This window comes from Triticum urartu, chromosome 2 (genome assembly GCF_003073215.2).
Source record: "Triticum urartu cultivar G1812 chromosome 2, Tu2.1, whole genome shotgun sequence".
Classification (NCBI taxonomy): Eukaryota; Viridiplantae; Streptophyta; class Magnoliopsida; order Poales; family Poaceae; genus Triticum; species Triticum urartu.
Genome location: NC_053023.1, coordinates 743,426,567 through 743,444,780, shown reverse-complemented (window position 1 = coordinate 743,444,780; position 18,214 = coordinate 743,426,567). Strand labels below are relative to the sequence as shown.

The 18,214-nt window shown below is 47.9% G+C and overlaps 2 protein-coding genes across 2 annotated transcripts; one reads left to right on the top strand and one right to left on the bottom strand.

Moving 5' to 3' along the window:
- The first annotated feature begins 8,021 nt into the window (after positions 1-8,021).
- On the top strand, positions 8,022-12,310 carry LOC125538481 (acyl-CoA-binding domain-containing protein 4-like). The gene is made up of 8 exons (XM_048701768.1): positions 8,022-8,025; positions 8,824-9,038; positions 9,143-9,348; positions 10,890-10,995; positions 11,101-11,177; positions 11,446-11,537; positions 11,609-11,706; positions 11,838-12,310. Exons 1-8 carry the CDS (start codon positions 8,022-8,024, stop codon positions 12,000-12,002), a joined length of 963 nt encoding a protein of 320 aa, XP_048557725.1. The 3' UTR covers positions 12,003-12,310.
- Positions 12,311-12,479: 169 nt separating this feature from the next.
- On the bottom strand, positions 12,480-14,677 carry LOC125540416 (heat shock 70 kDa protein BIP5-like). Its single transcript, XM_048704030.1, has one exon. It carries the CDS (start codon positions 14,613-14,615, stop codon positions 12,615-12,617), a length of 2,001 nt encoding a protein of 666 aa, XP_048559987.1. The 5' UTR covers positions 14,616-14,677; the 3' UTR covers positions 12,480-12,614.
- Between the last annotated feature and the right edge of the window lie 3,537 nt (positions 14,678-18,214).

Here is an 18,214-nt window from a genome sequence, read left to right as displayed (position 1 = left end):
CCGCTGTTTTGGTTGGTGCTCTTTTGATCTTGGTCAATCGTGTAAAATGTATTCCCATTTATCTCGTATCCTTTGTAAATCAATACGGTCAAAGATGGTCCCCGGACAACAAGTACAACTCATCACAAACAGTGTTGTCACCTCTGAGACGTGCTTTCAACCAACTGCTGAAAGTCCTAATGTGTTCACATGTAATCCAGTCATCGCACTACTCCGGGTGTTTGGAGCACAGACTGTTCTTGTGTTCATCGACATACGGGGTCACCAAGGTAGAGTTCTGTAGAACTGTGTAGTGTGCTTGAGACCAAGAATGCCCGTCCCTGCATATTATTGAGTCCGCTCCTAGCGTGCCTTTTCCAGTCAGTCTCCCCTCATACCGCGATTTAGGGAGACCTATCTTCTTAAGGCCAGGAATGAAGTCAACACAAAACCCGATGACATCCTCTGTTTGATGGCCCATGGAGATGCTTCCTTCTGGCCTAGCGCGGTTACGGACATATTTCTTTAGGACTCCCATGAACCTCTCAAAGGGGAACATATTGTGTAGAAATACGGGCCCCAAAATGACAATCTCGTCGACTAGATGAACTAGGACATGCGTCATGATATTGAAGAAGGATGGTGGGAACACCAGCTCGAAACTGACAAGACATTGTGCCACATCACTCCTTAGCTTTGGTACCATTTCTAGATCGATCACCTTCTGAGAGATTGCATTGAGGAATGCACATAGCTTCACAATGGCTAATCGGACGTTTTTCGGTAGAAGCCCCCTCAATGCAACCGGAAGCAGTTGCGTCATAATCACGTGGCAGTCATGAGACTTTAGGTTCTGGAACTTTTTCTCTGGGATATTTATTATTCCCTTTATATTCGATGAGAAGCCAGTCGGGACCTTCATACTGAGCAGGCATTCAAAGAAGATTTCTTTCTCTTCTTTCGTAAGAGCGTAGCTGGCAGGACCTTCATACAGCTTCGGAGGCATGCCGTCTTTTTCGTGCAAACGTTGCAGGTCCAACCGTGCCTCAGGTGTATCTTTTGTCTTTCCATACACGCCCAAGAAGCCTAGCAGGTTCACGCAAAGGTTCTTCGTCACGTGCATCACATCGATTGAAGAGCGGACCTCTAGGTCTTTCCAGTAGGGTAGGTCCCAAAATATAGATTTCTTCTTCCACATGGGTGCGTGTCCCTCAGCATCATTCGGAACAGCTAGTGCGCCAGGACCCTTTCCAAAGATTACGTGTAAATCATTGACCATAGCAAGTACGTGATCACCGGTACGCATGGCGGGCTTCTTCTGGTGATCTGCCTCGCCTTTGAAATGCTTGCCTTTCTTTCGACATTGATGGTTGGTCGGAAGAAATCGACGATGGCCCAGGTACACATTCTTCCTGCATTTGTCCAGGTATATACTTTCAGTGTCATCTAAACAGTGTGTGCATGCGTGGTATCCTTTGTTTGTCTGTCCTGAAAGGTTACTGAGAGCGGGCCAATCGTTGATGGTCACGAACAGCAACGCCTTTAGGTTAAATTCCTCTTGTCTGTGCTCATCCCACGTACGTACACCGTTTCCATTCCACAGCTATAAAAGTTCTTCAACTAATGGCCTTAGGTACACATCAATGTCGTTGCCGGGTTGCTTAGGGCCTTGGATGAGAACTGGCATCATAATGAACTTCCGCTTCATGCACATCCAAGGAGGAAGGTTATACATACATAGAGTCACGGGCCAGGTGCTGTGATTGCTGCTCTGCTCCCCGAAAGGATTAATGCCATCCGCGCTTAAAGCAAACCATACGTTCCTTGGGTCCTTTGCAAACTCATCCCAGTACTTTCTCATGATTTTTCTCCACTGCGACCCGTCAGCGGGTGCTCTCAACTTCCCGTCTTTCTTACGGTCCTCACTGTGCCATCGCATCGACTTGGCATGCTTCCCGTTTCTGAACAGACGTTTCAACCGTGGTATTATAGGAGCATACCACATCACCTTCGCAGGAACCCTCTTCCTGCGGGGCTCGCCGTGAACATCACCAGGGTCATCTCGTCTGATCTTATACCGCAATGCAACGCATACCGGGCATGCGTTCAGATCCTTGTATGCACCGCGGTATAGGATGCAGTCATTAGGGCATGCATGTATCTTCTCCACCTCCAATCCTAGAGGGCATACGACCTTCTTTGCTGCGTATGTACTGTCGGGCAATTCGTTATCCTTTGGAAGCTTCTTCTTCAATATTTTCAGTAGCTTCTCAAATCCTTTGTCAGGCACAGCATTCTCTGCCTTCCATTGCAGCAATTCCAGTACGGTACCGAGCTTTGTGTTGCCATCTTCGCAATTGGGGTACAACCCTTTTTTGTGATCCTCTAACATGCGATCGAACTTCAGCTTCTCCTTTTGACTTTCGCATTGCGTCCTTGCATCGACAATGACCCAGCGGAGATCATCATCATCGGGCACATCGTCTGGTTCCTCTTGATCTTTAGCAGCTTCACCCGTTGCAGCATCATTGGGCACATTGTCTGGTTCCTCTTGATCACGGTATTCAGGGAGCACGTAGTTGTCATCGTACTCTTCTTCTTCGTCGTCTTCCATCATAACCCCTATTTCTCCGTGCCTCGTCCAAACATTATAGTGTGGCATGAAACCCTTGTAAAGCAGGTGGGTGTGAAGGATTTTCCGGTTAGAGTAAGACTTCGTATTCCCACAATTAGTGCATGGACAACACATAAAACCATTCTGCTTGTTTGCCTCAGCCGCATCGAGAAACTCATGCACGCCCTTAATGTACTCGGAGGTGTGTCTGTCACCGTACATCCATTGCCGATTCATCTGCGTGCATTATATATAATTAAGTGTCCAAATTAATAAAAGTTCATCATCACATTAAAACCAAAGTACATACATAGTTCTCATCTAACAACATATAGCTCTCCAGATCATCTAATTAATTAAACCATACATTGAAACTATGTAAAACATTTAAATGCGAAAACAAAGGCGATCATAATCGCAACCAAGGTAACAATTGATCCAACGGCATAATGATACCAAGCCTCGGTATGCATGGCATATTTTCTAATCTTTCTAATCTTCAAGCGCATTGCATCCATCTTGATCTTGTGATCATCGACGACATCCGCAACATGCAACTCCAATATCATCTTCTCCTCCTCAATTTTTTTATTTTTTCCTTCAAGAAATTGTTTTCTTCTTCAACTAAATTTAACCTCTCGACAATAGGGTCGGTTGGAATTTCCGGTTCACATACATCCTAGATAAATAAAATCTATGTCACGTTGGTCCGCATAATTTTCATAAACAATAAATGAACCAATAGTTATAAAGATAATATATATACCACATCCGAATCATAGACAGGACGAGGGCCGACGGGGGCGGATACCAAAACCATCGCACTATATAAGATGCAATAATAAAAGTAAGAAAATTATACAAGTATCTATCTAAACATACAAGTAAGAATATTTTTCCTTTCAGAAAGAAGATAAGAACAAGAGGCTCACCACGGTGGTGTCGGTGAAGAGATCGGCGCGGGTGATCGACGGCGGTGAAGACGGGGGTGGGGCATGACGGACCGCTAAATCTAGACAAATCTCGAGGAAAATGGAGCTTTGAGGTCGAGCTTCGAGAGAAGAAAGCTTAACTACTGTGGCTCGGGCATTCCATCGAACACCTCGTGTGCATAGGAGGTGAGCTAGAGCACCACAAAGCCCTCCCCTCGCCGGCCCAGAAAAACAGAGCATTGAAGTGCTCTGCTCGCGGGCGAGGGGTATATATAGGCAATTCATTGGTCCCGGTTCGTGTCATGAACCGGGACTAAAGGGCAGCCTTTGGTCCCGGTTCAAGCCTACAACCGGGACCAATGGTGGTGGGCCAGGAGCCAGGCCCATTGGTCCCGGTTCGTACCACCAACCGGGACCAAAAGGTCCGGACGAACCGGGACCAATGGCCCATGTGGCCCGGCCGGCCCCCTGGGCTCACGAACCGGGTCCAATGCCCCCATCTGTCCCGGTTCTAGACTGAACCGGGACTAATGGGCTGACCCGGCCTGGACCGTTGCCCCCTTTTCTACTAGTGTAAGTAAATAAAAGTGTGATGATCTTCACTTTTAGAGCATTGTCCCAGTGAGGAAAGGATGATGGAGACTATGATTCCCCCACAAGTCGGGATGAGACAAAAAAAGAGGCCATAAAAAAGGAGAAAAGGCCCAAATAAAAAAATAAAAATAAAATAGAAAAAGAGAGAAGGGACAATGCTACTATCCTTTTTCCACACTTGTGCTTCAAAGTAGCACCATGATCTTCATGATAGAGAGTCTCTTATTTTGTCACTTTCATATACTAGTGGGAATTTTTGTTATAAAACTTGGCTTGTATATTCCAATGATGGGCTTCCTCAAAATGCCCTAGGTCTTCGTGAGCAAGCAAGTTGGATGCACACCCACTTAGTTTCTTTTGTTGAGCTTTCATACATTTATAGCTCTAGTGCATCCGTCGCATGGCAATCCCTACTCACTCACATTGATATCTACTGATGGGCATCTCCATAGACTATTAATATGCCTAGTTGATGTGAGACCATCTTCCTTCTTTTTGTCTTCTCCACAACCACCATTCTATTCCACCTATAGTGCTATGTCCATGGCTCACGCTCATGTATTGCGTGAAAGTTGAAAAAGTTTGAGAATACTAAAGTATGAAACAATTGCTTGGCTAAAACCGGGGTTGTGCATGATTTAAATATTTTGTGTGATGAAGATAGAACATAGCCAGACTATATGATTTTGTAGGGATAGCTTTATTTGGCCATGTTATTTTGAGAAGACATAATTGCTTTGTTAGTATGCTTGAAGTACTATTATTTTTATGTCAATATTAAACTTTTGTCTTGAATCTTTCGGATCTGAACATTCATGCCACAATAAAGAAAATTACATTGATAATTATGTTAGGTAGCATTCCACGTCAAAAATTCTGTTTTTATCATTTACCTACTCGAGGACGAGCAGGAATTAAGCTTGGGGATGCTTGATACGTCTCCAACGTATCTATAATTTTTGATTGTTCCATGCTATTATTTTATCTGTTTTGGATGTTTAATGGGATTTAATATGCTCTTTTATATTATTTTTGGGACTAACCAATTAACTGGAGGCCCAATGACAGTTTCTGTTTTTTTGCCTATTTTAGGGTTTTGCAGAAAAGAAATACTAAACGGAGTCCAAACCGAATAAAATCTTCGCGATGCTCTTTCTTGGACCGAAAGCAATCCATAAGACTTGGAGTCGAAGTCTGGAACTCCACGGGGAGGCCACGAGGCAGGAGGGCGCGCCCAGGGGGGTAGGCGCGCCCCCACCCCTACCCCCACCCTCGTGGGCCCCTCGTAGCTCCACCAACGTACTTCTTTCGCCTATATATACTCTTATACCCTAGAAACATCAGGGGGAGCCACGAAACCACTTTTCCACCGTCGCAACCTTCTGTACCCGTGAGATCCCATCTTGGGGCCTTTTCCGGCGATCTGCCGGAGGGGGAATCGATCATGGAGGGCTTCTACATCAACACCATTGCCTCTCCGATGAAGCGTGAGTAGTTTACCACAGACCTTCGGGTCCATAGTTATTAGCTAGATGGCTTATTCTCTCTCTTTGATTCTCAATACAAAGTTCTCCTTGATGTTCTTGGAGATCTATTCGATGTAATACTCTTTTGCGGTGTGTTTGCCGAGATCCGATGAATTGTGGATTTATGAACAAGATTATCTATGAATATTATTTGGTTCTTATCTGAATTCTTATATGCATGATTTGATATCTTTGCAAGTCTCTTCGAATTATCGGTTTAGTTTGGCCTACTAGATTGATCTTTCTTGCAATGGGAGAAGTGCTTAGCTTTGGGTTCAATCTTGCGGTGTCCTTTCCCAGTGACAGTAGGGGCAGCAAGGCACGTATTGTATTGTTGCCATCGAGGATAAAAAGATGGGGTTTATATCATATTGCTTGAGTTTATCCCTCTACATCATGTCATCTTGCTTAATGCGTTACTCCGTTCTTATGAACTTAATACTCTAGATGCATGCTGGATAGCGGTCGATGTGTGGAGTAATAGTAGTAGATGCAGAATCTTTTCGGTCTACTTGACACGGACGTGATGCCTATATTCATGATCGTTGCCGTAGATATCTTCATAACTATGCGCTTTTCTATCAATTGCTCGGCAGTAATTTGTTTACCCACCGTAATACATACTATCTTGAGAGAAGCCACTAGTGAAACCTATGGCCCCCGGGTCTCTTTCCTATTATATAGCATCTCTTTTATTTACATCGCATCTCGTTTACTATTTTGCAATCTTTCTTTCCAATCTATACAACAAAAATACCAAAAATATTTACTTTATTATCTCTATTAGATCTCACTTTTGCAAGTGACCGTGAAGGGATTGACAACCCCTTTATCGCGTTGGTTGCAAGGTTCTTGATTGTTTGTGCAGGTACTAGGTGACTTGTGCGTTGTCTCCTACTAGATTGATACCTTGGTTCTCAAAACTGAGGGAAATACTTACACTACTTTGCTGCATCACCCTTTCCTCTTCAAGGGAAAACCAACGCATGCTCAAGAGGTAGCAACCATCAATGTCTTTGGAGGCGTGGTCTAGCATGTCGGTTAGGTCCTCGACAGTGGCTATTAAGTGGGTGGTGGGTGGGACGTAAAATTCCCTTCTCTCAGCCCCCAGTTCAGGCTGGGCGTAGTTCGAAGGTGATACTTTCGTGATGGCGAGAGATCGCATTAGGTCCAGCGCCTCGTTTAGGAGCGAAAGCTGGACAGGTGTCTGAGGACCTGCGGAGCTAGGTCCAGTAATCACTACTTGACCGAGCTCAGTGGACGCAGACCTCGAGAGTTCGGAGTTGACATCTAGAGACGAGTCCGCCTTCCCGATGACAGGGAGAGTCCTATATGACTTCGGGCCCGCTGACGGCCTGGTCACATCTGGGTTTCCGGTAGGAAGCTCCGTAATGGGAGAGGGTCCGGCAGGGTTTATCCTCCCGTCTTCGGACAGAGTGGTCCGCTCTGGATCTAAGGCCAGGGCAGGTATGAGAGTCGATCCCAGAGCAGGATTTGACGATGGATCCGAAGGGCCTTCTTCGTACGGGTGGGGAGCGGCGACCGAGGCCGTGAACCCCTCGAAGATCAGATCTCCTTTGATGTCAGCGATGTAGTTTAGGCTTCCAAACCTGATCTGATGACCAGGGGCATAGCTATCGACCTGCTCAAGGTGGCCGGTCGAGTTGGCACGTAGCGTGAAGCCGCCAAACACAAAGAGTTGGCCAGGGAGAAAGGTCTCCCCGGAAACAGCGTCGTCGTTGATGACGAGGCGAGCCATCGATTCTACTGTTGACAACACGACGAAACTCTCAATGAAAGCACAAATGTCAGTGTCAAAACCAGCAGATCTCGGGTAGGCGGTCCCGAACTGTGCGTCTGAGGATCGATGGTAACAAGGGACAATGGGGACACAATGTTTACCCAGGTTCGGGCCATCTTAAAGGAGGTAAAACCCTACGTCCTGCTAGATTGTATTCAATGAGTATAGGGGTTACAAGAGTTCATCTACCTCGAGATCATAATGGCTAAACCCTAGTTGTCTAGCCTATGAGAATTCTGATAGCCTCTACGGACTAAACCTCCCCGGTTTATATACACACCGGAGAGGCCTAGGGTTCTACAGAGTCGGTTTGTGGGGAAAGGAAATAACATATCCGGACACCAAACTTGCCATCCACGCATATAGGATTCCTACCCGGACACGGGGGAAAGTCTTCTGCTTTTATCTGCACGGCCCATCAGTCCGGCCCATATCAAATAGTCCGGACACCCGAGGACCCCCTAATCCAGGACTCCCTCAACGCGCATAGCCCCTCGTCATGTTGGCCCGGCCCATTTTTTTCTTTCCGTTTTCTAATCTCCAAAAACTTCGCGAGAGCTGGGTTTCGAACCGTGATGGGTGAGTTCCGAGTGTGACACAAAAACCACCTGGCAAATTCACTTGGTGTGATTACGTAGATGTTTTTTTTTGTCTTTTCTTCTTTTTTTTCACATTCATGAAACTTTTCTTTCTTCATGAGTTTTCTTCTGCAAAATCGATGAACTTTTTTTCAAATTCAATGAACTTAATTTCAAATTCGATGATCTTTTTTCAAAATCAATGAACTTTTTCAAATTCAACGAACTTATTTTAAAATTTTATATTTTTTTTCCAAATGGATGAAATTTTTCTAAGAACAAGAGTACATATTGTAGCAAACCGGTTTTTTTTTCTTCTAAGAACAAAAGTTTATACTGTAGCAGTTTTTAGAATGAAGAAAAGAAATGGCCGAGCGGGAGCCAGCGATCGAGCGAGCGGCGGCACCCAGCGAGCGCTGCTGGGCCAGGCCCATGCTAGCGACACAGCGGGCGCTGAAGGCGCCGAGGAGGTCTCCCTCCCTTTACACCTCCTCTCCCTCCCCCGCTCCAAAATACAAAGTCGTCCGCGGCCAAAATCCCCATCCGCCTCTCCCCTCCGCTCCCCTCCGCTTCGTCTCCGATGATTTCCTTTCTCTTTGCGGATCCTCGGAAGGAGGAGGAGGACGACGCGCCCACCGCGCCGGACAGGTTTCTGCATCTCCGGTTACCGAAGACTCCCCCCTCTGAGCTGGACGCAACCCGGGCTCAGATTCAGCGGACTGCCGAGACTCTCCTCGCCCCGTACTTGTTCGGTGGTGGTGGTGGTCGCGATCCTTACGATACCTCCAGCGACGATGAGGCCCCTTCACCGACGACGACTCGGACGACTACGTGGTCGGCGGCGGCGACGGCGGCGACGGCGACGGCGGCGGCGACGGCGGCGGCGGCGGCGGCTGGAGCTACCGCAGGGGCGGCGGCCCCGCGCCAACACCGTGGAGGCCCGAAGACTTCGAGTTCATCATGGCAGGAATCAAACCGATTTACAAATCTGAGGCGGGCCAGGACCAGAACCAGGTACCACCACCACCCTAATCCTCTCTGCTTTCTCCCTACCTCCCTCCGCGCGGTTATTCTCCCCCAAATTTGAGCAGTTTCATTGGGTTCCCGATTTGCCACAGATCCACATCCCAAAGGTCAAGCGCCGCTTGGAGGGCAAGGATCTCGAGAAGGAGTTCAACGCCGCCTCCGACTTCGTCCAGGCCTGCACCTTGAGCGTCCCCGATGGTGTGTATCTTCGGTTCTACGGCCTCCATAAGGTCGCCACCGAGGGGCCCTGCACCGCGCCGCCGCCCTTCCCCCACAAGCTCAAGCCCCACAACGAGTGGTACCTCCCCTGCCTCGTTTGTCACTTTGCCCTTTGCTGCTCTAAATTTCTCATGTACGGCCACTGGAACTCCGGCATCTATTATTTTGCATTGAGCATGTGCTAGCAGTAGACCTTACCGCTTTTGCTATGCCTGTGATTCTCACTTTGGTAACTGTCTCTAGCTTCTTGATTGGCTTCACCAATTGGTTGATTGCTTCCATTGTCTGTTCGCGCTACTTTTCCCTGAGCATCCATGATATATATCGAAGAATGTTACCTGAATACTTGTGTAGGGGTAAGAATTTGCACTGTGAAGATGCCTTTGGTGCTCTGGATGTTCCAGTATGAGCACCAGAACTCAGATGTCTACTATTTGCACTGAATACATATTAGCAGTTGAACCCTTTGCTTATGCTCTGTCTGTGCTTCTCAATTTGGAAAGTCAATTCAGTTTACCTAGTACCTTATTTGTTGAGCACTTAAGAGAGTTTTCATTTTGATGATGCCCTTTCCTGCTCCGGAATTTTTATATATGAGCGCTGGAACACATGCATATATTATTTTACAGCGAGTTCTTGCTACTGACAGAGAGTTGGTCCACTGCTTCTCTAGGTTTAATGCACAGGAAGCAAGCCTCCTCGTGCTAGTTTATGGGTTCTCTAGGTTCAGTTCATGTATGATAAATTGGTAAACTGTCTCCAGGTTTTTGTATGAGTATCGCTAATTGATTGCGTGTCTGCATTGCCTGTCTGTGCTACTTTAACCTGAACATCCAAGTGCTTATATTCAACAAACCTGATCTATGTCCAAGAATGCCGTTTGTGGGGCTTAGAGTTTTGCATTTTGGTAATGCCCTTTAGAGTTCTGGAACTCATACATCCATTTATTGCAGTGAACATGTATCAGCCGTAGACCTTTTCACTTTTGCTCTGTCTGTCTTTCTCAATTTGATAATTGTCCCTGGCTTCTTGCTTGGCTTCACCAATCGATTGAATGCTTATGTTGCTTGTTTGTGCTACTTTTGCCAGAGCATCTACGATCTATATCCAGGAATACCGCTTGTGATTATGCTGAATAGACATGTTTTCATTTTGATGACGCCCTTTCCTGCTCTGGATTTTTATATATGAGCCCTGGAACCTAGGCATATTTTATTTCACAGTGAGAATGATTTTGCAGTAGGCTGTTTCAAGAAAAGAAAAGAAAATGCAGTAGACCTTTTCGTTCTTGCTCTACATGTGCTTCTCAATTAGGTAACTGTCTCTAGGTTCTTGATTGGCTTCACCAATTTATTGATTGCTTGCATTGTCTGTCCGTGCTACTTTCCCCTGAGCATCCGTGATCTATATCGAATAATGGTACTTATCATAATGCCGAATAGCTGTGTAGAGCTAAGAATTTTCATTATGAAGATGAGTCTTTGGTCCTCTGGATGTTCCTATTGCATTGAACAGATATTAGCAGTAGACCTCTTTGCTTATGCTCTGTCTGTGCTTCTCAATTTGGAAAGTCAATTCAGTTTACCAAGTATCCTTATTGGTTGAGCACTTTTTTGCAAGGAATGCGTGGAACAATTTGGGTGATATGAGTCCAGAAGAAGCTATGAACGAGTATATCGCCGCTGCTCGTGAGCTCTTCCCCAGCTGGGCCCAAGCTTATTATACAGTAAGTTTTATAAGTCCTCGTTAGCCACACCACTTGCTACCATCTTCATAGGAATGCACACCACAGTGTTGGCTCTGTTTGATAATCTGCTCGACATGATTCCAGAGTGTGAAAGATGAGGAAACCAGTGCGTCTGCAACAGGCTCAAAGGGGCCAGGACCTGCATCTAAAACAAATGAATTGTAAGTCTATTTCTTTTGCTAACTGATACTCCCTCCGTTCCAAAATAGATGACCCAACGTTATACTAAAGTTAGTACAAAGTTGAGTCATCTATTTTGGAACAGAGGGAGTAGAACATAGCAAATAAAAGTGAGGTGATTCATTATTTGGTGTGCAGCTAGTTATCTCCATCCTGGTGCTAATAAGCTTTAATTATTTATTTCATCCATTGAGTACTTCACCTGAACTATTGTTTCTAGGATTACAATGAACTTATTTGTACCTGCAGAGAACTTGGGGAGATACATGTTTCTGCAAGGGAAGGAGAAATGGAAGATCTTAAAAAGCATCTGGAGTCTGGTGTAGAAATCAATGCAAGAGGTTTGTTTGCAGAACATCCATCTCTCTCTTCTTTATGCAGCATGACTCATTTAGACATAATTTGGTTTCAGATAGTGAAAAGAGAACCCCATTGCACTGGGCTGTGGACCGGGGTCACCTAGGTGCTGTGGAGCTCCTTGTCCGTTCAAATGCAGACGTGAATGCTCAGGTAGCTTAACTTGTCCGGTAGAGTAGTTGGTACATACCGTTAGATCCGTTTGGTTTATGGTATCATAGGGCTGCCTTTCGAGGCCCTTGAGCTATGTGAACTGAACCTTGCTTCTCTCTTTCCATATCCAGGACGATGAAGGTCAGACACCACTTCACTATGCTGTCCGTCGCGAGAGAGAAGACATCGCCCAACTCCTTGTCAAGCACGCTGATCTCCAGATCAAGGACGGCGACGGGAACACCGCTCATGACCTCTGCTCCTTGGCCTGGCCGTTCCTCAAGCCGGGAAACTGATATGGCGCAATGAGTCTCCAATATACGTTGACGCCTAGTACCACAACTACGACTGTAAAAAAAACATACCGAGCTCGATTAGCTGGATTAGATGAGCTGTTTTACCAACCTCATCGAATACATAGTTGCCGAAAGTCAGAAGATAATCTCAGTGCAGGGTAGACATCTTGTAGTATCGTTTTGTACAGTTTATGCTGCTTTTGTGTGTTTGGGCTGCACATCAACAGTTTGGCCAGAAACATATATGAACTCATGCTAGAATATACTATGTTGTCATCAATATACTACATCTCTTATTATTATTGGACTATGTTATCTGTCTTGCCAAACAATGAAATCAACCATTCCTATACCCATGAAATCAACTTACCCAATATGAAAATTCAGTCAACTTAACCCAATATGAAAATTCAGTCAACTTACATATAGCCACCGTGTGGAAATTAATATCGGAATTTTCAGAAAATCGACAATATATGAACAATGAAATATGTTATCTGTCTTGCCAAACAATGCACGATGTAGATTTATGACTTTGGGCGTTGGTCATTCGGTACGTAGTTCAATCCTAATAATCGTACTACGCTATGAACAGCAACTACTAGTAAAATCTTAGAGCTCGTCGTGGTCGTTGTCCTCCTCGGCGTCGTCGTCATGACCACCGCCGGCGTTCCCGTAGGCAGCGGCGAAGGCGGGGCTGCACACATCCTCCAGCTCCTTGAGCTTCTCTGCGTAGTCGTCCTTGTCGGCCTCCGGGTTAGCTTCTAGCCACTCGCCGGCCTCCCTTGCCGCTTCCTTGACCCTCTCCCTGTCGTCGGCGTCCATCTTGGCCCCCAGCTCGCCGTCGGCCGTCGTGCGGGCGCTGTACACGTACGCCTCCAGCTTGTTCCGCGCGTCCACCTTGTCCCTCACCTTCCTGTCCTCCTCGGCGAACTCCTCCGCCTCTTGCGCCATGCGCTCGATCTCCTCCTGGCTGATGCTGCGGCCGGCGCTGCTGATCTCGATCTTCTCCGACCGGCCGGTGCCCTTGTCCGCCGCCCCCACGTGCAGGATGCCGTTCACGTCCACCTCCAGCGTCACCTCGATCTGCGGCGTGCCCCTCGGCGCCGGCGCGATCCCGGTGAGGTCGAACTTGCCCAGCAGCCGGTTGTCCTTGGTCATGCTCCGCTCGCCCTCGAACACCGTGATGGTCACCGTCGTTTGCCTGTCCTCGTACGTGGTGAACATCTTGGCCCTCTTGGTCGGGATCGGCGAGTTCCGGGGGATCACGCTCGTCATCACGCCGCCGGCAGTCTCGATGCCCAGCGTCAGCGGAGTCACGTCCAGCACCACAACCTCCTTGGCGTCGCCGCGCACGATGCCTCCCTGCACGGCCGCGCCGTAGGCCACGGCCTCGTCGGGGTTGACGCCCTTGTGGGGCTCCTTGCCGCCGAAGTAGTCGCGGAGGAGCTGCTGCACCTTGGGGATCCTCGTGCTGCCGCCGACCAGCACCACCTCGTCGACGTCGCCCTTGGCCAGCCCGGCGTCCGCCATGGCCTTCTTCACGGGCGCCATGACCTTGCGGAAGAGGTCGGCGTTGAGCTCCTCGAAGCGGGCCCGGGTGAGCGGCTCCGACAGGTCGACGCCGTCGGCCAGCGACTCGACCTCCACGCGGACCTGGAGCTGGGTGCTGAGCGCCCGCTTGGCGCGCTCGCACTCGCGGCGGAGCTTGCCAAGCGCGCGCGCGTCGCCGGAGATGTCGACGCCGTGCTTCCGCTTGACGAGCCGGATGAAGTGGTCCATGGCGCGCTGGTCGAAGTCCTCGCCTCCGAGATGTGTGTCGCCGTTGGTGGCGAGGACCTCGAAGACGCCGCCGTCTAGCGCGAGCACGCTGACGTCGAAGGTGCCGCCGCCGAGGTCGAACACGAGCACGTTCCGCTCCTTCCCGTCGGCCACCTTGTCGAGGCCGTAGGCGATGGCGGCGGCGGTGGGCTCGTTGATGAGGCGGACGACGTTGAGGCCGGCGATGGCGCCGGCGTCCTTGGTGGCCTGGCGCTGCGCGTCGTTGAAGTAGGCCGGGATGGTGATGACGGCGTCCCGGACCTTCTCGCCGAGATACGCCTCGGCCGTCTCCTTCATCCTGGTGAGCACCATGGCGCTGACCTCCTCCGGGCTGAGCGTCCGCACGTCGCCGGCCTTGACCTCCACCTCGAGGTGCGGCTTGCCGTTCTTGTCCACCACCTTGAACGGCAGCAGCTTCATGTCCCGCTGCACCTCGGCGTCGACGAACTGCCTGCCGATGAGTCGCTTGGCGTCGTAGACGGTGCGGAGCGGGTTGGCGGCGGCCTGGTTCTTGGCGGCCTCGCCGATGAGGCGCTCGCCGGAGTCGGTGAAGGCGACCCAGGAGGGGGTGATGCGGTTGCCCTGGTCGTTGGCGATGATCTCCACGCGCCCGTTCCGGTACACGGCCACGCACGAGTAGGTCGTGCCCAGGTCGATGCCGATCACCGGCCCGCCGTTGCCGTTGCCGGAGCCCTTCTCCTTCGCCGCCGCCGCCGCGGCCGGGGGAGCCAGCGTGGCCGCGAGGAGCAGCACCGCGAGCAGTAGCCCGTGCAACTTCGTCGCCCGAGCCATGGCGCCGGCGATCGATCGATGTCGTCGCGAAGCTAGGTCCAAGTAGTACGTTGCAGGACGAGGCGGTGCGGCTACTATTTATGGCGCGAAGGGAGGCCTATAGCGAGGGTGTGACGTGGACGAATCGGAGGTGGTCTCCGACGCGGTCTGTCCCTCGGGATCGCGGTGACACGCGTGCGAGTCGATCTGGGCCGTTGGTTTCCATGATCGGACGGCTGCGAGGGCACGTGACACGCTGGCGGGAACCGGGCTGGCTGCTGCGTGACGTGTTGGCTGTCAACAAGGATGTTCGATCATGCTTCCAACAAAAAATATTCGGCTTTGCTAGAACTCATCTAGTTGAGTTTTAGTTATGTTTCATTCACTTTTATAGCCATTGAATTGATATACTATAAGATGCGTGTGTGCTGACGTGGTTTGTAGTACTATCTCTATCTGTTTTTGTTTTCAGGTGAATGTGACCAAATTATATCTCATCTAGATGAGTCCTAGGCACTCCCAAAAATATTCGTTCCTGGCCCCACGTCGCAGGCAACACGTGCATAACTATCTGATGACAGGTATCGCCCAATAGATTCAAAATTCAGAAATTCCAAAAGTCGTCTAGAATTTTACTAGGTTCAAATCATCTCTGACCAAATTTAAATTTTATTCAAATTTATTTTGAATTTCAAGGGTGCACTGTAGGATCAATGGAGTGTATCGCTGAATTTGAAGGACGCTGCGTCGAAAGAGTTGTATGTGACATTGTTTGGATATAGACAGCCAAACACTTAGATTCATACAACATCATTTCAACAGGCAACTTCGTGACCTGATTTTCTTCAATCACAGCACAAAATTATCTTCACACTTGTTTTTTTAAAATACTGAAGAAATGCTTACATTCTCGGCAACAAACTGTGACCTGAGTTGACGATGGTCAAAATTTTCAGTTTCTTCCTTACTTTGAGTGAACCGGATATTCTTTACAATCTATCTTTGCCAAACACAAATTTTAGATTTGTTGTCTTCTACGATGAAAGCATCAGTATGTATGTGTGTGACAAGTCTGTTTGGGCACATATGTGTGCAACTCAACAATTTCTTTTTGAATACTCTCCCATTTTCCTAGTTCAGGACAAGATACGTTGAGGCGAGAGTAACTTGTTTAAAATCCACATTTGTTCATGTCCATGAAAAAGAAAATGTTCATGCAGTCCACGTTGAAATCACAACAGAAAATCGAAAAGCGATATGCGATGAACGGCTAATTTGAAGTTCAACAGAGTAGCAAGCACACACTAGTATAGATATGGTCCATTTTAAGATCCCTTGTCGCACAAGGAAGCCTGAAACCATGTGTGGTGTGAACAACACCATGTAGGTGTGACAAATTGCTCCGTAACTCCCAATCAATTGAGGTCTTCGATTTAGGATACTTCACTTGAATTACTTCCTTCATAACTTGATCAACCATCACTCAACATATGAGTTCATCATAATCTCATCTTCAAGACATATATACAATTCCGCTCTTAAATCATTCTCTCAAGATCTTGATCCATCATGACTGAACTCATAAGCCTAAGCATGTCGTTGAGTTCCTTCAATAAATGCCATCTTGGTCACTTCTTGTACATCACATGGACTACATCTTGATTATTGATTCAACCACATAACTTAAGCTTGATACTTCGGAGTCTATTTCTTTGCTTATAATATATTCATCACTAGAACTCAGTGATCTTAATGCATATCTTGGTCTTGATGGAATTCATTCCAACTTGATCCAATCTCCTTCATGCATCACATATGTAACATATCTCAATACAATGGTTGTTCCATAGGAATTTCCAATCATTACCAACACTTAATGATGTCTTTATCTTGATGGCTTTCATCAATCCACACAATAATTTTCATGCATTTCCTTTGGATTTTTACTTCAAATGCATATCGGCACAAAGGCTGAAGTAAGTCTGGAATCGGAGTGGAAGTCCTTCTTCTAATGGTGGAGCTGGTGCATTGCTCTCATCCTCACCTTCCTTCCGATAAGGCAAGAAACGGGTTGCCATCTCGTCTGCCATCTCTGGAAGAAGGTCTCGGAGGCGGGTGAGTGCCTTGAGGGTTGCCGTCTCGACGGCAAGGACTAGTGTTGCCATCTGGGGTCCCTCAAAGAACCAGCTTGTTGGGGAGTTATTGGCCTTCACGATCACTTCCACCTCATACTCCGTCTTGGTGTCATTTATCCAATGCTCGTGGTAGGTGTAAATGGGGGCTCGGTGGTACTGGCACTTCTTGAGGCAATCCTCGAGAAGCACGGGGAATCCTGTGGTCAGGAAGTCTTCAGGTACGGCAGCCATCTACAAGGGTTGAATGGGAGAGGTTAATAAGGGAAATATATCTTGGGTGGGTAAGCTTTAGAAAAGAAGAGGAGTTTGGATGGTCTCAAGCTAACTAACGCCCATGCTAACTAAGGCTTCCTACAATCAGGATGGCTCTGATACCAGCTCTGTGGGGACCTCGACTCATAAGTCGTGATCACCGAATGCACGTGTACAGTGATCCCAGAGATCAATGCTCACTGAACACACAGAAGCTGAATAACAAGAGTCTTACATCCATACATATCGTCTTACACAAATTATGACCATTATGGTCAAGTCTTACATAGATAAAGCCTTAAGGGCTGAACATCAAATGAAACACCAGCAGCGGAATCCTTCGTCGATAGTAGAACCCATGCCATCTGCCTTAACCCTACAGGCATTCTGACTGGGAAACGTCCTAGTTCGCATGTTCGTCTTCAAAGAACTCTTCTTCGAACTCCTGTTCTTCCATGCCTGGCCAATTAAATAACCAGTGGCAAGCCAATGAGTACTTTGAATGTACTCGCAAGCAACCCATGTTTTGGTTCAAGGTACAACAATGCATGCTATAGGTGAATTTTTGCGGAAAGCTAGTTTTTTGAGTGCAATGGCATGTTCAACAACTTATAAGACATGCATCAAGAGAATTCAAGTAACCATAAGGACAGGTTACAGATATCAACATAAGTTGAGTGGGCACCAACCCAACTCAATCATGTCAAGTCCTTTGACTTGACCCGAGTAGTTTTTCCCACTTATCCAAACACTCACACTGATTTGAAAACATGTGGACGTAGTTTAAGCAGCACCGCCCAACTGTCCTTGACCGTGGACACGGCTATTCGAATAGTTTTACACTCTGCAGAGGTTGCACACTTTACCCACAAGATCCGGGGAACTTCCGTGTCATCCACGACCCGCGGTACCTCAACTACCCGGGGTAAGTACCCGATCACTATCTTTCCCTAGACGACACTAACAAAGAGTCCGCTCGTTGTTCCGTATCCTCACGATGTACATCATACGAGACTCACTCGAGATCGTAAACATCCGAGAGGGGACACAACGGTGTATCCGGTGCCCTGTGAAAACAGTCATGGCCGCCCTACCTGGCACGACCCCGTCCCGAGAGAGCGCACCAACAACTCTCCCGTCACTAATGCGGGCTCCAAGCTAGTATCGGCCTAGGTAATCAATAATGCCCTTTCCCATACAAGGGTAGAGTGGTTGCGCATGTAAGGTTGGGAC